Below are 26,707 nucleotides of genomic sequence, written 5' to 3'. Positions count from 1 at the left end.
TACCACAAAAATCTGATCTACACAACCCCTACCTGTCCTAAATTCACATTGTTCCTCACCATTTACTCCTTCTGTTCCTCTCCTAATCCTCTCAATCAAGACCCTCCCATAAGCCTTTCCAACTACACTCAACAAGCTGATGCTTTACCTGCTCTCATCATCTTAACAGCTGCTTTCACTTCATCTCTCCCTATTTCTCCTCCATTTTCCTCATTCACCACTCTCATTTTTAGTGCTTCCCACTGCAACTACCTTTCCCTCCCCATCCTCCTTCACATTTAGCAACTCTCTAAAATACTCTGCCCACCTTCCTCTCACTGCCTTCTCTTCCATTATCATCTCCCCATCTGCACCTTTTACCATTTCTTCTCTACTTGATTCACCTCCTCTTCCTCTTTTCTTTCCAAAACATCTTTTTATCACTTTCAAAATTTTCTGTCATACTCTTACCCCATTTCACATCTGCTCTTCTCTTTGCCTCCTTTATCTTAAAAATATTAATAACCACAGAAAATATGATCAATCCAGTTCATAGAGTATGGGGCAGTCAGCTACAACTACAAAATAAATATAATCAAGACTCCAACACCAGCATCTTCACATACTCACTCGTGCCTCGTGATGCCTACATAGGCGTCATCATATGGAAGGGGTTAAACAGGTGCTGGTAACTTTTGACAGTGACTGAATACACAGCCAGATGAGCATACATCAGATGATGTTTAAGGCACCCTTCTTAAAACTTTCCCTGTGTGGTATGAGCAAGGTGGATCATGAAATGGGGTGCTGAGACATGCAGGCAGCTGCTGAGCTGTACTCTCACTCTTGTCACCTTTGGACTGGGTGATCACTGGGCCTGCACTACCTACCATGTAGATTGTGACTAGGGGCTTTCAGAGATCACCATTTCCTGCCCCATCACATACCATCACTGTTGGACTTGCATTAGTAAAAAGAAGAATTAAGTTATTGATAAATAGTATGAGAAGCTTGTACAGTGAGTGAATATACTGTTAGTCAGTCAACTGTTACCTCCTTGCATCAACTTTCTGATGAGAATCAATCCCAGAGGGCATGAAGAAGTGGTGAGTTAATAGTTAGCTCAATGGAGTCTTCACATTTAACAGAGGATGATGAAAGAAAAGGGCTTCCTCTTTAACAAGTATGACATAATGTGGATCCATTCTGTGATTTTTGCTATAGCTGGACAATATTTTGCACTAGATGGGGGGGAAAACATGTTTATGCATTTTTCTTTTGACTGGTTTTAATTTTTTTGGTTGAAAATTCATTCACATCCCCTGCACATCAATGTTTATTGTTTCCCCTGTTATACTATACCCATATTTTCTGTTGTGATGGCCTACCATCCTCTGTATATGTAAATGTCTGTATATGTATAAATTTGGTATTCATTGTATAATTATGTATCTGTCCTGTAATTGCTTGTTACATGTCTCTTCCCCCCTCTCCTGCCCTCCGATCCCCTTCCTACTGTTCGCCTACGAGCCCAGACTAGCTTTATTCCGGCTCCTCCTTCTCCTTCCTCCCATCCTCGCCAGCCCTATATAAGGCGACCAGTTTGCTATGACATAGCATTATGGAGGAAATCTAGGCACCAGCGTCTCAAGAAGGATTCTGACCAGCACAAGCCAGAACTCCGTCTCTTTCAGAGACAGGCTGACCTGGTGATGACCCAACTGATCAACCTGGGCTTTATGCTCTCTGCAGCAATGACTGTTTACATGCCAGTCCATGGCATAGGTTACAACAGAGGAGAGAGACTACCCTGACTGGAATTACATCAAAGTGGGTGGAACTCCCGTATACCCAGCTAAGGTAGTTCGATATTTAGGGGTCATCTTCTAGAGAGACGGAAAATGGACTAGCCACATAAATCAGGTCATAATAAATGCTAGACGAGCCCTAAACCTCGTCTGAGTAATCAGCCGAGAGCCCTGGGGTCAAAGGAGGGAAACACTGATATCCATAGTCAAGAGTTTGGTACGCTCCCGGCTCCTCTTCAGATCTCCTGCCATGCATGATCTTCCCCCGGGGGTAGTGTATAGATTAGCCAGAGTGGAGTGCCAAGCGCTCCGCCTGGGTCTCGGTTTGCCAGCATCAGTTCGACATGAACAAGTATATAATGAAGCAGGTGTTCTTCCTCTTCGGTATCAACTGAAGAAAGATGCCTGCAACTACTTGTCCACTATTGCTAAAGTTGCAAATTCTATGGATGAGGAACTCCAGGAGGATTGGTTACCAGCCTCACAGACAATGCACATTCAAGGTCTACCTGGCTCTGTCAAGGACCTCTGCATAAAAGCCGGGCTTCCTCCCGATGCTAGACAACTTGTTACCCAGTGTCAGGTGGATCTCTTTCCTCCCTGGGTACTCAAACCACCAACAGTTGTCTCAGAAATTCCGGGATTGGGATGCCAAGACGGTCCGCATCTTCTCCTAGCACATGTGAGGGAGATTATAAGGACAGAGTACAAGAAAGACTTCCTTGTCTACACAGATGGCTCTGTGCTTGAGGATGGCTGCACAGGTGCAGGGATATTCTTGGAAAACACACAAGAGTCCATCTCCATGAAGCTTCCCCCCACCTCCATCTTCTCGGCCGAATTGATCGCCATTCGGGAAGCCATAAAAATAGTTCTCGCTCTTCCCCATCCACCAACTTGCATCACCGTGCTCTCAGATTCAAGAGCCAGCCTTAAGGCACTGCAGAGCTGTCAATGCGACTCGCAACCTGACACCTTGCAGGAAATACTGCACCTCACTGCTGAAGCCTCCAACAAAGATATTCAAATAAGATATTAATGGGTTCCCTCTCATGTGGGGTTGCACGGTAATGAAAAGGCGGATGGGGCAGCCAAGAAGAGGACATGATCTCCATCAAGTTCACGGTCAGTGACGCCATGCACAAGATCAACAGAGCCATCTGGGAGACCTGGAAGGCAGACTACACCGCCAACATCAGCCTGCCTTGGAGGAAAATCCACAGCCTTCCCCTCTGTACCCCCCTATATGTTAGCCATGATATCCAGAATAAGGGTAAATCATTGGCGAACCAAATTCCTTAATATTCTCTGTACCTGTGGCAGAGAACAGGTCTCTTTCAATCACTGCCTTTTCATTTGCAGACAGTTAAGGGACCATTTTAAAAATTTAAGAAATCTCTTTGGAAATCCCTCCACCGCCCTAGACCAATTGAGGGCAAACAGCACATCAGACGCTGGAAAATCTCAAATAATCCTAGCTGCCAGCATGATCTGCTCTTCCCCCGTGGGAGGCCTACTCTGACCCCCTCCAGCCGGGTCAAATATAGCAAAATTCTACACTCCGGTGAATAAATAAAATAAATATATAATTGAATAAATACATAGTACATAAATAAATAAAGGAAATATATTACAGTCATAGATGTAATTAAAGACAGTCCTTAAATCGGCTAGTTCCGCAGGGACTAAAAAAATAAATAAATAAATAAAATAAACAGACTCTTTCGTTGGTTAGCCAAGGGTAACTCGCCCTCCCACATCGCTCCCGCTCTTTCCACCCCCCTGTGTTCACAAGTAACTTAAGACTATTCTCATAACTTAGTTTGTTCAGGTTAAGGAAATATTTGTTTTATGAAACATTACAAATTGTCTATTGGTTAATTTTTTTTGTAAAGATATAATTGTTTTGTTACCCTTTTCAATAATCAAAATAGTTTTTTGTGTTCCCTTCTGTTTGGATTTTGCCTTAACTACCTCAAGGCCATGAAGTACGAACCCCACCTAGACAGATAGTCATTATATCCTTGCGGAAGGCAACACTGTATACTGGAGTTTAAAAGAAAACAAAAAAATAATGTGCGCATACGAGTATATTTGTAATCAAGTACAATGGTACAACATATTTCAAACATAACTTCCAACCAAAATCTTTTATCACAGATTTCACAACATTAGATTCAGATACACAGTAAGTCACTAAGTTGCCTTGTAACTTATCAATCTATGGAACACGTATGATAGTGTGAACATTGGCAAATCCAATACAAATACTATGTATGATTACGATTAATTATAGGTGCAAAAAATAGCTCTCATGTTATCTCGTATTGTTTACTTAATTGAGGGACACCTAAGAATGTTAGGTTCTATTGATACATGTTCTTCTATGACAGTTGTGCTATTCTAATATTGCAAGTATAAAAAAAGAAATTATTACTTTTGAAATTGTGCAATTTGTGTGTACAAAAAACAATGGAAAGAGGCAATCACATCATGGTGACCATAAATTAACTGGGCACCAGCACATAATACTCCTGCAAGACAGACATCAGAGATGATCGCTACCCATCTTCAAAACTTATCAACACCTTCATCTCCCTCCTGAAGTGCCACACCAAGGGACTGACATTCAGTCTCTAGATCAGGCCTAAGATCTCTATGGACTTAATTGCATCTTCCGCACTTTTCATGTAAGGAAAATTGACATTTGATAACTGTTTCCTTCCTCCTACAACTATGAGCAAGTAACAAAGAAATAGACCAAAACTAATATAATAAAAACAACAATCCAATGTTCCTTCCAAGAGAGATGTATGGTAAGGCCAGAGGGCTGTTGAAAATTGAGGCAATAATTCTTATCATTACAGTAATGAACTAAGATATTACATACCCCTAACTGCATCTACTTACAGAACAGCAGTTATAGTTTCCTGAAGTATACAAAATATTCTTCTCATATCTGGGACATGAATCAATGAACACAATAGAAGACAATCCCTTACAATCTAATAATTCATAATGGTGTCATAAGGAACTGTACAAACCAAGTGCTGGCCACCACATAATATAATGAGTAAAGTTTATCCTTTTGATATGGACTACCTGCTCTTCCCAGCAATATTATATCTGCCCTCCCTTGTGCATACAAATCTGAACTGTGTGACAAAGAGGAGATTGTTGGTATGGACTGCAGTTTACTAGCACTTCCATCTTTATGGACAATCTTGTGCTGCTGCTGTTGTGTGTCATCTTATATTGTGTATGTTGTGTTAGTATGGGGTATTTATAGTCTGGTTAATAATACAGTTAAGTTGGAAATTGTGGAGAGATGATAGGGGTACTGGTGTAGGGTCAGTGTTGTTTGAAGAGGTAGATGACAGACGATGCCCCTTTACCATGTTCTGGTTTTATTTTTATTTTTTTTTTTTTTTACTGGTTTCCATATTTTGAAGATAGAGGTTTGGGTGGTGATTGAGGATATGTATGTTTGCCATGAAATTCAGCATGTTTGATAAATTATTTGTTAAGTTTGTCCTCAAACTTTTTTCAAAAATATTAATTTTTTGGAGGTTGGAGGTTTTTGGGGTCAGCAGAAAGCCAACTTGTTTGCTCCATACTGCCTACAGTGTGGTTTGTGACTAAGGACTTCCAGACCCCCACAGGCACGCACCATCACCAGAGGACTGATGGTTGTCAGTTAGAAAAAAATATATATTGTTTGATAGTGGGTGAGAAAGTGACTTAATATACTGTCATTCTCAGTCACTACCCAGGTGAGAGCAGGTACTGAGGAGCACCACATGGAGGTGGTTTGGCAGGAGATGGTCCTCCTTTTCCAGGTGTCCAGTACCTGAGTCTTGTTTCAGGAACTGTTAGCCTCTCCTTAATAGGTGGAGGGGGTGAAGTGCTGTAGAACCTTGAAACAAGATGTCTGATATGTACTGGATACCTGAGGGAGTTAACCTTTGCTTCTCTCAAAGAGGGGAAAGTTGGTACTGGAGCAATGTTTATGAAAGCTGCAGTTAATGGGGAGATGAAATGCAGTATGAGTGTACAGTAGAGATGAAGAGCTAGAAAGAGGAAGCACTATTCACTGGGCTTTATTTGAATCAAAAAGTCACGCCCCCTAATTATTGCACAAATGGGATGGGCACAATGAAGATAATATCCGAGCATATGTATTTACTGTATATTTTATTCAGTACCCACTTTTTTAATGAATCTAACTAGATGTAGGACTATGATACCAAAATAAACATCATCAATTATGACACCAAACAGGTGCCATCAAGGTTAATAGAAAATTTTTAATCAACATGGAATGACACCACCCACTGCTCAGAGTTGGGCATACAAAGGACTACTGGTAAGCTGCTCTTGAGAGCATCTGTGACAAACACAACAATGTTGAGTAATACATGGTAACAACCATCTTTGATGCTGCAACAGATACATTTTATTTTGAATAATGTGTCAATAATGTGTTCAAAAATGCTATAGAAGAGTGAAAAATATACTGAAGTATATTGCAACTTCAATGTCTTCTATTTTCAATATATATGTACTGCTGCCTTGTGGCTGGACATAAATCAGAATAAACATGCAACACAACTCTGTCAGCATAGGCCCCCAGTAACATTAATTGACTTTCATAAAATTAATTTGTACTTAATAATATTGACTTCCGAGCTTCACACTACACTACTGTTATACATGGTACACACTCTTAGTATTAGCTCAAATGGCATAAAACTCAACTAATAGCATATACTTTTCCAAGTAAAAGTGAATGTACCAACTTCCAAGTTCCTTCATGAAAACATTTGCCTTCAATTATCCTAATTAATACTTTTTGTCACACAACAACCAATACATAGAAACACAAATTGATAAAGGCTTTTGTGAGCACATTTACCTTTAATCCATCCCACCTATTATGGCAGCACACATGAACACAACATATCTGGAGTGGAGGAACTCTGATGGGAGCCCATGAGGATGATCTGTTTCCTTCACTGTTCCTTTGGTATGACTCCGTGACACTTTGGGCAGGTTAGCAACAGCAACAATAATAAAAGCAACACTTATCTAAGTCAGGATCAATTTGGCTGTCTTCCCCTCCCATTAATTTGTATTGAAAACAATCTTCTGCTATACAGACATGGCTTTAAAAAGTACTCACAAAAATATTAAGTTCTAGAACACAGAGTGTGAGCAAAAAAAGGTACAGAATTCTTTAACAAGCAACCAGTATTTCCATGTACTACAATCAGCCTTTACATGCCTAAGTGCCGCCCCCTAGGGCAAAGTTCTCAGTGATGCCCCCCACCCCCATCTCCACCATTCCTTAGAGCCTGTTTTAGCTATTGGCTTGCAAAATAATTAAACAGATTTAATTTTTTTTATTTAATGTCCTTATTGCGGAAAGGATAAGGGAAAAATATTTCATATTCCATTGATTCTAACGCAAAATTTGTATATTATGGTAAAATATTCAGGGCTCCTTTGACCCTTTTTTTTTATTATAATTATTCTATCAACCTTGTGGGCGACTAGAATTGCCGCCCCCCCTAAATATGCCGCCCCAGGGCATATGCCCCCGCCCCCCCTATAAGGGCCCTACCTACAATAGCTGCAATTTTATCTGTTCATTATAATCTGCCACTGAAGCTTTCATTTATGCCTTCTATAATTAATGCACCCTGATTGGTGATTTTTATTTCTATAAAAAAATATCTCTGCATAATTTCCTATAAAAAAAAAAAGTAAAAATGTAAATGTAAATAAAAAAAAATGCATGAAGTGTATTATCAAAATACTAACTGACATATGGGAATTGATAAGGCTTCAATCTGAACTTGCCAAGAACAGACAATTGTCTACTATCTACAGTAAAAAGAGCAGATATTTCTAATTTAATCATCTCTTTACAACCTAGGAAAGACTATACATGAAGCAATTTCTACAATGTAGTAATATGTATTAACTAAATTACAGAAATTTCGTATCAACACTAATCACATCCACATATTTTGTGTGCCATGGTCACAACCAAAATTATGAAAATCACTGCAGGTCTGTCAACTTAAAATTCTAGCATGAAATGTGATTAAACAATCACTTTTTCATATTTTTGCTACATGACAAATCTTTGTTCTGATCTCTAATAAGCAACATACACTACTGAGCTTCTTGAGGTCTTCTTTCTTAAGCTGAATCTTTGTATAACTATAATATTAAGGTATATTGCAAGGCACTATTGAAAATATTTGTCAGGAGCCAAAAATTCAATGTATCCATTAAAGTTCCATGTTTCAATTTGCTTTTTAGTAAGATTATTATTGGTACTTGTGATGCCCTGCACATATGACCATGGAGTAAATAATTATTTCCAAAATCAAGTACCTTAACCAGAACACTAAAATGCATACTTAGAACTGTATATTCTCCACAGGAACTATTTATACTCCAATGCATTATAGGAGCATGTGCTAACATAGCTATAATGTTTTGATATGTGTTATTACTTAAAACAGTGACCAATAATGGATACCTACTTGCAGTGGTCCTTTGAAATGTATGTCAAAAAGAATCCTCTCCTTGCCACTTGTTTTAAATCCCATTAATACAATCACCTCACAACCCAGGATCTCTTTCTATCAGCTGTGACTATCTTCTCTCCATTTTCTTATTTGATAATAACTGATAACTAGTAGCTGCTCCCATATTTCTCTTTCTCCTCCTTCTTCTTCTTCATCTTACCACCCACAGGCTGAAACATTCTAATACAACAAAGACAAGGTCCAACATTTCTTCTCAGAGATCTCTCTGGAAAAGTCTAAGAACCACTGCTTACTACTATGTGGCTGCAGGTTTTCCATCAGTGAAATGCAATGTAACAAGCTTTAAATTGCAAGCCAACTAAACCTGTTATTCAATAAGATGTAGTAAAAACAAATGAATCACCATGAAAACTGACCTAGAAACTAATTAAGACCCCAGAACAATCCATCACCAAAAGCATTTAATAGTTTTAATATATCTACAAATGCTGTACAATAAATGTAAACCATAACAACAACCTGCTATACCAAATGTTCAATATCACTAAAATGTTTATGTTCATAGAAACTATAAATGATTCCAGGAACTAATGATGAGTACCTGCATGTGGTGGTCTTGCAAGATGGACAGTGAAGCTGCCCATTTTCAAAACTCATCAGCCCCCCTCACCTCCATCAGGAGGTGCAGCCTTGAGAGGCTGGCACTCAGTCTCCAGACTGGGCCCAAGATTTTTCTCTATCAACTTAAACCGTATTTCTTACACTTTTTCACACATGGAGTGCTGACATCCGGCAATTGATTGCCTTTCCCTACCACTTTCATCATATGACAAAGAAACAACCCCATATTGATACAACACAGATGAAAATCCAGAATTTCTTCCCCAAGAGACCTGTGGTATATTCAAAGGACCATTGCCAGCCACTGTGGGGTAGGGGGTAGGGGTTCCATTTAGTAAAACCTGAAGCAACAGCTGATTGATTGATAAATGATCCAACAAAATCCTTGAATGACACTACAGTATGATTATCTGCTAAAATACTTCTATCTGATGTGTAACTTTGAGTAAAACTTGCCAGTCATGACCCAATATCATCTTAATTCCTGATAAATTCCATAACATGTTAACTGAACATAATAGCTGATAACTAATATATTTCTTTAGTAATGACAACAATCTTGTTCATTTCTGAAAAATATATTCAATATAAAAGTGCTTTCATATACGAGTCTGAAAAATTATAAAAAGTCTATCTACCAAAAGCCTATTCCCCTTATAAGGGTAAAAATATATAAATATTTCTCAGAGCATATTATACTGTGACTGGCACTGATGTGATAGCTTGGTGTACTACAAAAGGCACTGAAGTGCTGAGTTAAATCAGTCTAAAGCTGAGTCTGTTCTCCCAACTGCACCATACCACAGATGAATCTGAAGATGAACCATGAAACTGCATTTCTTCAACAAAAATCCAACCTCTAAACACTCTTCCCTGATTCATCTATAGCCTCTAGGTCATCTTTATAAGATACATCCAGTATCCAGAAAGCCAGCAAAAGCAACTTGCCACATACACAAATTTTCCAGGTCAAAATCCTACCACCATCAAGGAACTGAATGCTAGTTGATAGAGGCTTCTATGGCTGAGGGTAATCCAAATGTTCTGTCTTTGGGCACCAATGACACCATGTGCAAGCAACTCTAGCTTGCTAGTGACAAGAATATCAATATGAATAATAAAACCACTACAATGTTAAGAGTAAAGATTACTAACAACATCTCAGGACACCATCTAACATTAAGACAGTACCTTCATAAAATAGGGCTGGCCACAGATTCAAACTGCTCTAGATGTATCCCCCATACAGAAGACACAGAACACCTTATACTACTATGCCTCACACTAACAATCCCCAGACAACAGTAAAATATCTCTTCCCTAAGTGACTTATGGTCCTGCCTGGAGGCTGTTGCCAGTTTCCTTGAGGCTGTAGATCTGCAAGGAAGACCTGGGGCAACAGATTGACTGAACTTACTTTTCTCACAATATAAATGAAAAGGCCACTATACAAGTACCTGGTATGTTTGAGTGATACAACACATTCAGAGTTGCACCTTCAAACATATTCATCCTGACAAATCAAATAACCTTAATCAACTGGGGGAAAACTCCTCAGTGCCTAAAAGGATCAAACCCCTCTCATTTAATCTGTTTGGAGTGGCATCCTCTTGTAATCCATTCTGGTTACTGTCAAACAAGCTTATTCACCTTTTAACTGTACAAATTTTTAAAAAGACAATTCTTGTAAAGCCATACTCAATGAAACCATTTGAAAATTGTGAGACTATAGATTTTGTAGGTTAAAAACTTTGTTTCAAAATATGGGCTTCAAAATTCTTTACTAACTTGTAGCTCAACATTATATATAAGATATCATGACAAATACCTCCTTATATTTTTGACTTGTGCATAATAGAAGTACTTGAAAAGATGTTTCTTCAAATTAATCATACTTTTTGATGTCTAAAACATGAAATTTTGCTTTAAGGCCCCCAAAAATCTCCCTTAAATAGTGTATTACTTTTTTGTGAGGGTTTCATAGCTGCCTAAACTACTTATTTTGGCCAAGTTTCAATTTGAACTCTCTAGGATTATAATTATTATTATTATTATTTTTTTTTTTTTGGGGGGGAGGGGTTTGGATGGATGTGTTGTATACTTCATGTGACAAGCTTTCACATCCTATTGATAGCCTCTAGCTGCAATGGGTGTGGTAGAGCCAATGCACATGAGTATGGAAAGTTACCAATGTCAATTTTAATCAGTGCCTTTTCAATAAAAGTTCTCATAATTTTAGTAACTAGCAATATATCACATTTTCTCGTATGCAGCATGGGGTGTATTGGAAAAATCCTCACAACTACAAGACTAGAGGTGAGGAGCCTACACCAGGGGGCATGTGGTTATGGATGAAGCAGTCACCTTTGCCCTATGTGTTTGGACTCATGGGGCTGGTAACAGTTACTACTGAGAATTAAAGACAAGTGCAAAATTTGAACCCACAACTAAGTCAATGTGAAACCAACACATATCCAATGAAGGTGAATTTTTATATAATATTCCATGTATAGTAGAACCTCAGTTCTCGACCACAATCATTCTACAAAACTGTTCCAGAGCTGATTTGGTTGAGGGCTGAAAATGTTTACTGATCTGTGGACACAGCTTTATCAGGGTGATATTTTCCCAAAAAAAATTGAATCTAGCCCCTCAACTATTTGACTTGGATGAGAACTAATATTGTGATTGACATCCACACAAAAATTCCTTGAATTTTTTGGCCAAGAACTGGTTTATTTGATTTGTGATATATTCAAGAATTGAGGTTCTACTGTATACACAGCTAAAGGTCATTATGTTCAATATTTTTTTTCCAGTATTTCTGTATTTCTATTTTTCAGATTTTTAATTATTCTCAACAGGTAATAAGCTATCACTAGCAGTTATACAAGGAAAACTATTGAAATGGATGAAAGATTTCTTGCATGGAAGAGAAATGAGAGTGGTGCTCAGAGATTAATATTCTACTTGAGAAAAAATTATGAGTGGAGTCCCACAGGGATCAGTACTGGTTCAGATAATGTTTGCTATATAGTAAATGACATGGATGAAGGTGTAGAATGTTACATGAACTTCTTTGCTGATGACACAAAACTACTAAAGAAAGTACAGAAAAAGATTGTGAATTGCTACAGAGAGATCTGGACGAGGTTTGGGAATAGAGTCAGAAGTGGGAAGTGGACTTCAACATTAAGAAATATAGTATAATGGAATTTGGAAAAAGTGAAAAAAGAATATCAAGACAATGTAAAATTGGTGCAAAGGAAGTAAAGAAAGTTGGTTCTGAAAAGGACCTAGGAATAATCATCACCAAAGACATGTCCCCACACAAACAGATAAACAAAATGGTCAGAGAAGCCTACAATTTGTTAAGATCAATAAAAGTGGCTTTTAATTACTTGGTTGAGATAATGGCAAAGAAAATACTAGTCACACTGATAAGACCAAGACTGGAATATGCAGTGAGACTATGGACACCCAGTACAAAAAAGAATATAAGCAAACTAGAAAAAATCCAAAAAGCAACAACAAAGATGGCCCCAACACTTTCAAAACTGACATATGGGCAAAGATTGTCTAAACTGAAATTACCAACCCTGGAACAAAGAAGAGAAAGAGGTGATTTGTTGGTCATTTACAGAATTATGAAAGGCATGGAAGTCCTTGATCGAGAAGACTTATTAAATTGAATAGAAGAAAAACAAGGGGACATGAAAGACTCTCAAAAAGGACAGTTATCGAAAAAAAAGGAACAAATTGGATGAAACAATAGTGTGTGCAAACACCATTTATGAATCTAAGAACAAACTAGATGTTGTGAGATACAAAGACGGGTCACCACAAACATAGTTCCCCTTCCCGTAAATACACACACACACGTGTATATATATATATATATATATATATATGTACAAACACACACAAAACAATAGTGTGTGCAAAAACCATACTCAAATTTAAGAGCAAACTAGACACTGCAAAACCAACACTCTCAGAACTATCATATGAGGAGACTAGCAAAACTTGAGCTACAGACATTAGAACAAAGAAGAGAGGAGACTTGATAACTATTTATAGAATCATAAAAGGCATAGAAACTATTGGTAGTGAGGACCTAATAAAATGGGATAGTAGAGATACAAGAGGACACGGAAAGAAAATCAAGAAAGACAGTTATAGAAGAGACCTGAAAAAGAACAGCTTTCCTCACAGGGTAATAGACATTTGGAACAAGTTAGATGAAAATGTGGTGTGTGCAAAAACGATACACGAATTTAAAAACAGTCTAGATAAAATGAGATATGAAGACAGGACACCACGAGCATGGCTCCCCTTCCCGTAAAATACAACTAGGTAAATACAAGGGATGTGGAGTCAGAGTATAGGAGTCGAGGAGTCAGCAGTTTTTGCTCGCAGTTGGAGTTGCAACTTTCAAATTACCTAGAGTTGGAGTGAGAGTCAATTTTTTTCAGTGCAACTCACCTCTGGCACTTCTATTTCCTCTACCTTTTTTAGAGCTAACAACTGGTGAATGCTCCCCTCATATCTATTTTGTATATGGATAGAGTGATAGGACAAGAAGAACAGGAAAACCAAACACACTGTTTCACTTGTGCTGATGATACAGCAAAGACAGCAGAGAGCAGACAACAACTGTAGGACACCATTACAGAGTGGAGTGAGAGTTAACATCTATGAATTGAAGCTCAATGCTGCTAAAACAATTTATGGTAGTGTATCAATGCCATGAACCTATAACTATTCAGATAGAAGTTGACATTATTAGAATAGAATTTTAATAATTTAGGAAGTATTGTACACTGAACGATGATAACAGAATGATAGAAGTCAATAACAGGTTCTTAATTTTTTTTGGAATGTAGGATTCTTCTAACCCTTGTTCAAAGAAGCAAATATCCCAAGGAAAGTGAAAAGACATATAGAATGTAATCCACAAGCTGATCCTGTTGTATGGAAGTGACACATGGACGGTGACAGAGAGGGTGAGGAGCAAGCTCCAGGCCACAGAAATCTGAGTGCTGCGACTCATTGCTCACATAACTAAAGAGATCACATCAGAAATGTGGATATAAGAAACAGCTCAGGAGTAGATCTTTTGCTACTCACAATAAAGAAGAACCAACTGCAATGGTTTAGGCATGTCAAAAGGATGCCAGAGGGAAGACCAGCATGCAGGATGTTGGAGTAGGTACTGGATAGATAGAGGCTACGTCGAAGGCTGTGCATAAGATGGATAGATTTCGTGGCAGACATCCAGAGGAAGAACATTAATTTTCAGCATGTGGAGATGATGTGTCAAGATTGGACACAATGGAGGTCATTTGTCCGCCATCTCCCGACTGACAGGCTATCATGGTGAGCAAAGTGAACAGTCTAACCTTTCCTCTCAGATATCTATAGGAAGGCTCAAGGACTGCTGCCAGCCACTGAGGAGCTGCAGGTTTCCAGCCAATGAAACATGAGGCAATAATTATATTATTGTCAATTATTAAAATCTCTATTCAGTAAACCATAAACAGGTTGACATGCTAGTAAAGAATGTAGGAAGCATAAACAAGATAAACTTAATCTCTTCAATAGCATTCTTTTTGTGCATTAATTGAAATTAATGTACATTCTAGGACCAACAGGTAGTATCTACATATGATGCTCCTGCAAGGCAGATGCCATAAAGAACTATCTCTGTGCTGCCCATCTTCAAAACCCATCAGCACCCTCACCTACATTTGGAGGTGCAGCCTCAATAGACTGACACCTTGTTTTGTAACTAAACCCAAGGTATCTATCAACCTGACTATTTGCTCCCTTTCTTTAATATCTAAAGGCCTGACAACTGGTGACTTCTTCCCTACTTCTCCTCATTGTAGCCAGTGATACAGGAAATGAATAAAGATAAATATTACCTCTAATTTCACTGACTGAAAACCTGCAGCCCCATAGTAAACAGCAACACTCCTTGTGCTTTCCTGGGCAGCTCTCTGGGAAGATATGATAGACTGTGCTGTATTAGTGTGGGTTTGTCTCTGTGTCTGTGATTTGGTAGAGGTGGAAGGAAGGAGAAGTTGTCACTTTCAGCTCTTTTGTGAAAATATGGAGAAAAAAATTGTCCAAGTTGACAGACAGAGAGATTGGGCCCAGTTCAGACAATGAAAGCCATCTCCAAACCTCCTGATGAAAGTGAAGGTGTTGGGTTTCACTGATAGGCATCCAAGAATCACATACACATCTATAAAATATTCATGTGCATATGACTGTTGCTCTTGGATAAAAGTATACTTTCCATTAGATTTTTTCAATTAATCAGCCATTACCCATAAAGAGAGGTGACTGCTAAGTATGTAGCAGAACAAGATACAGTAATCCCTCGTTTAATTGCGCTTCAAGTTTCGCGCCTTCACTACATCACGGGTTTCTCAAATTATACTGTATATCAATTCAAATTTCGCAGAAATACCCGCCATACGCGCCAAATCCACGAGAAGCGAGACAGCGTGGGAAGGATGAGCTATGCATCACTCTTGTGTGCACTACGTTCCGAGACTCACGGTTCCTACCACAAGTTTACTTTTGCTTTGTGAAGTGAAATTTTATCTTTGTGAAAATCCTTACGATGGCTCCCAAATGTGCTGCAACTTCTAAGGCCTCTGGTACTCAGCCTAAGCGGCAAAGGAAGGTAATGACAATTGCAGAAAAGGTTGAACTTCTCAGTATGTTAAAAGCAGAAAGAAACTCTGCCGTGGTTGGCCGCCATTATGGCATCAACAAGTCAACCGTTAGCTACATAAAGAAAAACGAGAAGAAAATACGACAGATGGCGTCAATATTTTTTAAAAAAGAAGTGAAAAGGGTCATTACTTCCTGCAATAAGACCATAGTAAAAATGGAAGCTGCTCTTGCATTGTGGATTGCAGATTGTATGAAGAAGAACATAGGTTTGGATACCAACATGATCCGAACAAAAGCAAAGGCCCTTTACGATACCCTTGTGGTTGCTGCTGGACTTAACGACGACGGTGATGAAGAGGACATCGACGACCCCCAACCAGGAACATTGAGTGATTCTCCCAAGAGAGAATGAGGATTCGTGGTCAGCAAGGGCTGGTTTGAGAAATTCCGAAAGAGATTTGGCCTTTGGAGTGTTCTCCTGTACAGTGAAGCTGCTTCCGCTGATACAGCAGCAGCCCAATGCTACGTCGAGGAGGAATTCCCCCAGATTATTGAGGAGGGTGGCTATCTTCCCGAACAAGTATTTACTATGGACAAGATGGGTCTTTTCTGGAAGAGGATGCTGTCCCATATGTTCCTCTTCAAGGATGAGGTAAAGAAGCCGGGGTTTAAGGCCCACAAAGAGCGTGTGACACTCATCATGTGCAGGAATGCTACATGCTTTATGATCAAGCCCGGGCTTATTTATAAGTCTAGGGATCCACGTGCCTTGAAAAACAAGAACAAGGCTCCCCTACCCGTCTACTGGATGTACAACGTGAAGGCATGGATAATGAAGGCCCTTAAAAACGACTGGTTCATCAACTGCTTCATCCCTCAGGTTAAGCTGTATTTAGCTGAAAGGGGCCTCCCCTTTAACCTCTTCAGTACGGGCCTTAAATCTCACGGGCAGCAGCCAATGCCAGCCGTACGACATGTCGTAATAATACTTGCATCATAAAATATAGTCACCGCTTATATCGATCGTTCTCTCTTTCACCCGTGAATTTTGATAACCATAGAAAATGTGATTACATTCAGTTTAGAGAGAGTGTCATTACGGAGGGGCAACTACAATAAATATAAGCAAGACGCCGATATGGCAGCCTCGCGTATCCACTTGCTCCTCATGACGCCTACGTATGCGGCACCGTATGGAAGGGGTTAAGATGCTTCTCCTGATGGATTGTGCTAGAGGCCATGCAACTGATCTGCATTATGACGGTGTGCAGATCGACTTCTTGCCCCCAAACACCACAGCACTAATCCAGGCGTCATCCAGGCTTTTAAGGCGCTCTACACCCGGACCACCATGCAGGGCCTGATAGAAACTGTTGCCGAAGACCAAGATGACTTCACACTCTAGACATACTGGCAGACTTTCACAAAAGCTTCGTGCTTGAGGAATATCCAGCAAGCGTTACCTGACATGAAGCCCCAAACATTCATTCTTCATGGAAGAAGTTGTGGCCTCAAATTGTGAATGATTATGCTGGCTTCACTCCTGATGAAGTGCATCACTCAGCAGTTGATGAGGTTGTGAAATTGGCTAGACGTCTTCAGAAGGATGGCTTCGATGACATGACTTCCGAAGATGTCAACGGCCTCATTGAGTGCCACTCAGAGCCACTGACCAACGAGGACCTCACTGAAATGACTTAGTCAGCGAGTGAAGAAGAGGACGACGAAAACCCGCAAGAGGAAGAAAGAGAAGAGCATGGCTTAACTCTTGAAGGTCTGCAAGACATGTGCAATGTCATTAAGGACCTGCAACGACATCCACAAGTGATGGACGACGACATGATCCGAGCTGTGCACTTCAGCAACCTCATCAACAGTGCCATGACTGCCTACAAGAAGATTTTGGCACAAAAGAAAAAAGAACATCAACAACTCCCCATCACCATGTTCTTCACCCGCATGAAGCCACCAGCAACAAAACCTTCGCCTTTGCCGTCACCTTCATCGTCATAGCCATCATTTAAGCCAGATTGCAATAAAACCAATGGTGAGTAGAACCCCTTACTATTGGTACATATCATATGAGAGAAAGAAAATTAAAAAAAATTTAAATGTTTATTCTAACAATTGTTGTTACTAAAACTGTATATAGCAAAAGGAACTTAATGATTTTTTCCACTTTGCAATATGTTACTACATATAGGGGATGGGTAACAACTGATATTTCCGTGTACAGTACAAGTACTGTACACTTCATGTAACAGAGTTTTGTACAGTATGCAGACTAACTTTTCTTTAATACAAAAGTGTTTTAAACAGTCTATAAGAGTGTAGGAAAAGGTAATACAGATATAGGGTGGTTTAATATCAGTATGGGGAGGGTTCATAAACATTTAAATTATACGTAAATAATAAAATAAATATTTTGTCGCTATTTCGCAGATTTTCACCTTTCGCAGGTGGTCCTGGAACACATTAACCGCGAGTAACAAAGGATTACTGTAAATATCCAGGTAGCAAACCAAACTAACAAATAAAATGGTCTATGTATAGGTCAGCCGCTAGGCACATTTCTGCATGTGTTTATAAATACACACATACATCTATACATACATATATACACACATCCACTCACATACATACATTTAAACATTAAGCACCATAATTGAGCAACAATATATGCATTTACTAAAACAAAGATGAATACCAGTAAAGCCTCATGAAGTGTCTCACAAAGATGGTGTTTCATTAGTAGCTAATTTCACCCCTCTACATCCTTTGGTCTTATACATACAGTTAATATCAGTCCATGTACCTTCAAAAATGATGCCTCCAATCTACAAAAGAAAAAAGTAATAAACAGTTTTATGTATATACACACACAAATATATATATATATATATATATACACATATATATATTCATTAAATGACCTTTTTTTTTTTTTGTTAACAGTATTTATTCAAAGAAGTTTCATGTCATATTTTCATTACCTATAAATTTTTCAATATTTCATTTGAATAATAATTTAACCCTTCCTTGTAATGAAAAATAAAATAAAATAAAAACTCTGTCATGCCATAATTGAATTTAGAAAAAATCTAACCATAGGACCAATTGATTTATAGACAATATAATTTCAAGGCCTCTTTCCTTTATCTATAATAAATCCAATGAATGCCATTCAATTCTTTCTAATAAACAAGCTTGTATCTAACTGCTCTTTTACTTCAAATCAGTGGGGGTTTGTGTAGTTGGAAAGTCATATGGAAAGGTATTGATAGAGAGAATTAAGAGAGGAACAAGAGTAATTGGTGAGGAGTAGTGTGGGTTTAAAAAAGGTAGAGGGTGTGCGGATCATATTTTTGTGCTGGTCAGATATTTGAGATTTCCCCCCCCAAAAAAAAAGAAAGGATTTTTTTGGGGTCTCTGGATTTAGAGAAAGGTTATGACAGAGTAGACAGGAAGGCATTATAAGAGGTATTGCACATATACAGGATAGATGGAAACCTCCTGAGGGCAGTTGGGATCTTTCATATGAGTAACAGAGTGTTAGGGTTGGAAATGATGAGTGAATGGTTTGAAGTCAAGGTCGGGGTGCATCAGGGGTGTGTTATGATGCCATTGCTGTTCAATGCTTACATGGTTCAGATGGTATAGGAGGTTGATGTGAGGGTGATTGGCAGGGGATTGGAGATAGAGAAACTGTAGGGAAGTGGGAGGTGAGCCAATTGTTGTTTGCTGATGACCTTGTATTTGTGGCTATGACACATGGTCACAGGTAGTCAGTAATAGAGTTTGGGAAGGTATACAATAGTAAGATTATATATATATATATATATATATATATATATATATTCACACACAATACAAAAAAAAACATTGTCTGGTGAGGTACATGAGAGAAAAAGAAAAAGAGACAGCAATAGCAATCTTAAAAGAAATTCAGGATGGAGCCCAAGATGTAGGGAAAGACGTAGATGATGTATATAGGATTGGTCACTATTCTAAGGATAGAAATCGACCCCTAAAGATAAAACTAAGATCACAAATGGTAGTAGAAGACATATTTGAAAAAGTAGGTAATTTGGCAAGGAGTAAACAGTGCAATAAGATATGGATAAAAAGAGAAATGAGTATTGAGGAATTGCTGCTGGAAGTGCTCTGCCCAATGAGTGAGAATTTTGTCAGGGTTTGTAATTATGTTTTACCCTGAGCTGTCAAAAAGGGGGAGCTGCCTCTGGATTGGGGTCCATAAACAGCTTTAAATACAGAGTAGAAGGATTTCATGTCCTTATTATCAGCAGCAGCTTGTAGTTCTGTTGTTCTGTCCTGCCACTTGTCCTTAATTTCTCTTAAGATGAGTTGAGCTTGTTGTTTAGTTTTATCATATTGGTCTTTTTTGGATTGAGAGCTTTTGTCATTTGAGTATTCAACATGTTGTATATGGAGATTTTTTAATATGGGTTCAACATGGGCATCATTTTCACCGAACCAGTCTAGTATGTTTATGGCCTGTGAATCCAATGATTTCAGCACCAGCCTGGTATATGATTGAATCCAGGTCAGCCAGGTACTGGTCAACTGTTCCACTGGGGGTGAAGTCTGAGAGTGTGGTTTTGAGGTGGCTTTCTAGCTGGGACCATGTTTCTGCATCTGAGAGTTTTGCAACATTTAATTTCTTAATGTTTGTGTTTCTGCACTGCCTTTTTGGTTTGAAAGCAAGAGCGACTTTGCTGCACAGTAGTGCGTGGTCTGAGAGGTGCATTGTCCCCTTTGCTGCTCTTCCAAGGTTGACATCACAGTGGTCACGTTGTTGAGTGATCACAAAGTCTATTTGATGCCAATGGCCAGATCTAGGGTGTTTCCAAGTGGTTTTAAAGCTATCCTTTTGTTGGAAGAGTGGACCTGGGAGTAATGGCAACTAAGGGGCTATTCCACTTTCCCCAAAACTCTGAGAGTCCCCAATCAGAGCCTTGCTACTGGATGCAGTTTTTAGTCATGCCCAGGAACATCCCACAAAATACAACTAGGTAAACATATATATATATATATATATATATATATATATATATATATATATATATATATATATATATATATATATATATTCATATGTTGGCATTCTCATCCCATGATCAAAGAAGCCTTAGAAAGGAAGAGGTAGAAGTCTACAATTGGTAGAGAAGAGATTAAGAACAGTAGGAAGGAGGGATAGTAAAATATAATGCTGATCAGCATTTCTTAAGGAATGGAGATTAGTTTTTGAACATAAAATGACTGCTGTCACTATGGCTAATAGGAGTGCCAATGAAATTCCCAAAATATGTCTGCATCTAACTACACAAATAATAACCCAGTGTGGGAATCTCATCCTATATGAGATACTTAGAAAAGAAGTGCTAAAGCCCTAGAGATGGCAAAGGATGGATAGCAAAAGTTATTGTAATCCTCAACACTAACCTTGCCAATTCTCTTCCATTTATTTAGTCATTCAATCTCAAAGCTGTTCTTTTCGATGTCTACAAATCATGATCCATGGCAATCTGTTGTATGTTCGGTAGTTGTACACATTGTGGAGGAAGTTAGCAAGAAAGATAATAAAAACTAAAGCCACAGCCATGTTGAGGTAATCAATAGTATCCAGAGGCTTTCTGACTGGGCATTTCTCATCCACATCTACAAGTATGACAGGTTGATTGGTAACATCACATCGGATTCTCTGGAACTCAACATTAAATTTACCTTCCTGATTTAATAAAGTCTGAAAAAAGGGAAAAAAAATTATTAGAGGAAGAAGTAACATCAATCCAATCTTTTACACTGTGACTAATTTCAATGCAGAAATAACTTTAAAATAGTCTACACTAACTACTCTCCAATACTTACCTCACTCTTAACCATGGTTCCCTCAATCAAATAATATTGTCTAGCACAGACTAGAATGGAATCTCTGATGTCTATATCCCCTTAAAGATGCTCAGTAACATTGTTTACCGTCAATTAACAGTAACCAAAGAAGCTATCTTTAGTTGATTTACATGGTCAACCTCTCCCAGTGGACAAGCCCAAAATACTTGGTCTTACATATGACATACCACTTTCATTTCTTACACATACATATACCAACAGCTTTTCCCCCTTACAAGGGAGGTAGTCAAACTCAAAGGCATAAGTCCACTCCCACCCATTTCATCCTCACATACTCCACTCCAATTCACCATCCATCTCTTCCTCTTTTCTTGGGTCCTCCTGGACGAGTCATCCCTGCATCTCGCCCACTACCCTGGGTCAGAAGCAATGTAGCAAGACACAGCACATCCACAGCAAGGCCACTTCATTTAATCGGCAACCCCCCACTCTGTCCCCTCATGCAGAAAAAGAGATGGGGAGAAATCCCTTCAACTGCATCAAAATATCATTCACACATACTCCCTCACCCCCCATCCCACACACACTCCCTTCCATGCACCATAGCATCATCCATACACAACCATTCTCCACTCATCCCAATCTTCTGTCTTCTCCCTTCCTTCCTCAACAGACATTCCTCTCTTTCCCAATGCTCCTTTTACATCATCCATCCCTCTCATCCTTGGTTGCCCCCTCATGTTCACTCCTTCTACCTTTGCCTTCTACACATCTTTTATTAATCTTTCTTCACTAATTCTTTCCATGTATCCAAACCATCCCAACACTCTTTCATCAACCCTATCTCCCAACTCCTTTTTCACCCACACTCTCTTCCTCACCTCGTTTCTCAATCTATCCAGCCTAGTAACCCCTATCATACTTCTCAGGCATTTCATCTCAAACTCTTCCTCTCTTATGTTCCATGTTTCTGCCCCATACAGTGCTGTCAGCACAATCGCCCCTTCATACAATCTCCTCTTAACATCCATTCCCAAATGTCTATTTCTCATTATACTTTTTAATCCCCCAAGGCATTTACTTGCTTCTCTCAATCTACATTCTACCTCCACCTCCACTCCTCCCTTTCTCACCACATTCACACCCAAGTATTTAAAGCTATCCACTTCCTCTAGTCTTTCTCCCTTAATACTCACTTCCAATTTGCTGCCATTCTCTTGCCTTGTACATCTCATCATCTTACTTTTACCTACATTTATCTTCGACCCCCTTCTTTCACACACCTTCCCGAACTCTGTCACTAAGTTCCTTAATCCCTCCTCTGATCCTGCTACAAGCGCAGTGTCATCAGCAAACAACAACTGGCTTATCTCCCTTTTTTTTTATTTTCTTTAACCATTTCCAATCCCCGGCCCTTGCATTTACCTCTCTTACACAAAATACCTTAAAAGTGAACACAAGGGCAACAAGAAACTAAACATATTCAACATTTGCAGGCACAGGATTTGGCCACCAGACAGAAACACCACTGGGTACAAACAACCCACAAGACCCACAATTAACTGTGCTTCTAAAGCACGGTATTTAATAATTAAAATACAAAACAAAGAATCCTACATTACAAAATAAATCTTCAGTAACTGGTTGCACTAAAATAACTCCAACAGAACATCTCCATTCAGAGGAACATATGAGAATGATCAGCACACAATGCTATGCTACAGATCTCAAACCCAACCAAACCTTCACATTTCATCACACACACACACACACACGAAGCAGACACGGTCGAAGCAGGACGTGCCAGAACGAACGCTCTGAACCGCTAGCTAACGATTCATGAACGAACGATTTGAAAGCGGACCTGGTTGTTTACATAGATACGGTGTCATGAAAGTGAAGGCTCATTGGGACCAAAATGTAAACATCTTTGTATCTCCATTTTATCTTTTTTTTTTTTTTTATTCTTTCTAAAAAAAAAAAAAAAAAAAAAATGGAAAGAAGCGAAGAAACCCCGAGGCAAAGAACCAGTGAAGAGATGCTTAGAGGAAACTAGAATCGAAAGATGTGTCTTTTTCAGACACCAAGGGAATACCAAATGTTTGAAAGTTTTTTTTTCGGGATTTGAACGGGAAGGAAATATTATGCATAGAGGATTAGAAATAGATAGAGAACCCAGGTATAGAAATATAATGAGAAATAGAGATATTAACGACATTTTGGATGATTTAATAGAACTCAAAAGTGAGTACAAAACAATGTACAAAGAAGTATCTAAACTAAGGAAAGCCAATGAAGAGAATAATAGGGAAATAAATGACTTAAAAAAGGAATTAAATAAATTAAAGGTAGAAAATAAAATGTTAAAAAGTGAAGACATAAATAGGAATGAGGCATTAAAAAAAAAAGATATGAAAGATGAAATGCAAGAAGTGACTGAAAAGGCAGAAGAAAAAATAAAAGAAAATGACTTACAGGAAATAAAAAAAACAGTGGAAAGTTGAATAGGAATGTCAAAAAATGTCCCTTAAAGAAATAATGGAGCAACAGGTCGAGGAAAATACCAAAGAGAAAGGCAACTTAGGGACACAGTAGATAAAAAAAAGATGCATTGTAATCTATGGCATTAAAGAGAAGCATGAAGTACTTAGATATCAGAGGGAAAAAGAGGAGAAAGAGATTGATAAGGAGATTCTGAAAGAATTACAATCGGAAGGACAAGGCTTGGATAGAGAAATCGCGGAAACCTATAGCATAGGCAGATACTCTAAAGAAAAACAATACAGGCCACTGAAAGTAAAGCTTAGATCTAAAACAATAGCAGAGGAAGTACTATTCAATGAAATTAGCAAATAGTGAACATTACAAAAATATATGGATAAAAAAAGAAACAATTGAGGAAGAAAAAGAAAAAGAAAAAGAACTTAGAAACAAAGCGAATGAAAAAAAAACGAGAAGATAACTGAAACTGAAAAAAAAAATAAAAAAAAATTGAGAATGGTGACCTGAGGCTGAGAAAATGGTATATAAGGAAAAAGGAAACAAAGACAGAAAAAGACGAGGAGAAAGGAAATTAAAAATAGCTTATACCAAGTATAGATGGAATAATTTCAGGATTGAATGAATCAGATGATTACCTGGCCTTAGAAAAAACAGATATAATGGGAATAGTGGAAACTAAATTAAAATGTAATCCACCACCCAATACTGTGGGACAAGGTTTATACAACTGCTGGACAAAAAACAGAAAGGATAAACAGGGTGGCGGAGTGTTAATTTTAACTAATAAAGATTTAAATGTAACAAAAATAACCGAAGGAAAAAATAATGTAGAATCAATTATGATATATGTTGAAAGCAAACATATGAAGAGTAGAAAATTTGTAGTGGTGTATGTGCCCCCCAAAACAAAGTCCTGGACAGAAAGTGATCATTCCAAAAGATTAGGAGATACAAAATACGAATTAACTAATATACTGAAGGACAGAGGAAATACAGTAATCATGGGTGACTTTAATTCAAAAGAAATATGTTGGGAGGAAATGACAGTGAAGGGTAGAGAGGAACTCTTGGGCAACGTCCTGCTTGACATGACCATTGAATACACAATGACTCAGTGGATAAGGGAAAATACCAGATACAGAGGTAGTGAAGAACCATCAACGCTGGACTTAATACTTATGACAGAGCCTGAAATTGTCAATAAAATTTATTACAAAACTCCAATAGGAAAGAGTGACCATGTACTAATAGAATTTGAGTAGAAAGAGCAAATGGATCAAAGCAGAAAGGATAAACATAAAATAGGAAGACTAATGTACAACAAAACAAATTTTGAGAAACTCAAAAAATTCTTTCACAACGTGAACTGGCAAAAATTCCTAAATGAAGAAACTGGGATGGAAGAGAAATGGAATATACTAAGAGAAATTTACAATGAGTAAATAAATACGTACCACAAAAAAAAATGGAAAGAACATACATAAAAAGCTGGTACAACAAAAGGTGTAGTGAAGCTAAGGATAAAAGAGACAAAGCTTGGAAGAAATGGAAAAGAGACAAGAAAACAAGCAAATGGCAAATGTACATTAAACTAAGAAATGAGTACCTAAAAATATGTAGAGATGAAAAGAGAAACTATGAAAAAAAAAAAAAAATAGAAAATGCAAGGAAGAACCCAAACTATTTTATAGGTATGTAAATGGCAAACTGAAGAACAAACAAGAAATAGAAAAGCTGCGCCAAGGTAAACATGAATATACAGAAGAACTGGAAATGGCTGAAATTATGAACAACCATTTCAAATCAGTGTTCACAATAGAATACTCACCTAACTGTGAGGGAATAGAGATCCCCCTCAATAAAAGAAATAATTGTAACACAAAAGGAAATCAGCGACCAAATCAAAACCCTTGACATCAGAAAATCACATGGTCCAGACGGAATTTCAAATTGGATACTGAAAGAATGCATGGAAGAATTAAGACAAAATATACAATATCATTAAATTCTCACTTAAAGAAAGAAAAGTGCCACAGGACTGGAAGAAGGCAAACGTTGTACCAATCTATAAGGGAGGAAACAAGGAAGACCCATCAAATTACAGACCGGTCTCCCTGACAAGCAAAGTAGCAACAATTTGCGAAAAGGTTGTCAAAAATAGATGGGTTAAACATTTGGAAGAAAAAACTATACTGAATCCAAATCAATTTGGATTCAGACAAAAAGGATCATGTACAACAAACTTGATCTGCTTCTACTCAAGATTAATAGACATAATACAAGTGAGAGATGGTTGGGCACAATGTGCCTTTCTGGACCTACAAAAGGCATTTGATAAGGTACCACACAAGAAACTAATAAGGAAGATAGAATCAATAGGTGGCATCAGAGGAAAATTATTGGAGTGGATGAAAGACTTCCTGACTGGGAGGAAAATGAGAGTAGTAATTAGAGACAAATTCTCAAATTGGGAAGAAATGATAAATGGTGTCCCGCAGGGATCAGTACTGGCCCCGATCATGTTTGCTATATACATAAATGACATGGACGAAAGAGTGTTATATGAATTTCTTTGCAGACGACGCAAAAATACTAAAGAAAGTAAGAACGGAGGAGGATTGCGACTCATTACAACAAGTCTTGGACAAGATCTGGAAATGGACTCAAAAGTGG

General features: G+C 38.2%; 1 protein-coding gene across 1 annotated transcript in view; it reads right to left on the bottom strand.

Moving 5' to 3' along the window:
• Window positions 1–8,526: 8,526 nt before the first annotated feature.
• The window catches only part of LOC143038584 (protein halfway-like), a 99,194-nt gene continuing 81,013 nt past the window's right edge, over window positions 8,527–26,707 (bottom strand). The window contains exons 11-12 of the mRNA XM_076207989.1: window positions 21,125–21,425; window positions 8,527–18,498 (exon numbers count right to left, since the gene is read on the bottom strand). Coding sequence (XP_076064104.1) covers window positions 21,162–21,425 — 264 coding nt within the window. The 3' untranslated portion in view covers window positions 8,527–18,498; window positions 21,125–21,161. The remainder of the gene's footprint in view (window positions 18,499–21,124; window positions 21,426–26,707) is intronic.

The sequence above is a fragment of the Oratosquilla oratoria genome, chromosome 2 (assembly GCF_046742065.1).
Source record: "Oratosquilla oratoria isolate Oo_2021 chromosome 2, ASM4674206v1, whole genome shotgun sequence".
In the NCBI taxonomy this organism is placed as follows: Eukaryota; Metazoa; Arthropoda; class Malacostraca; order Stomatopoda; family Squillidae; genus Oratosquilla; species Oratosquilla oratoria.
This window is presented reverse-complemented; position numbering and strand designations above follow the sequence as displayed.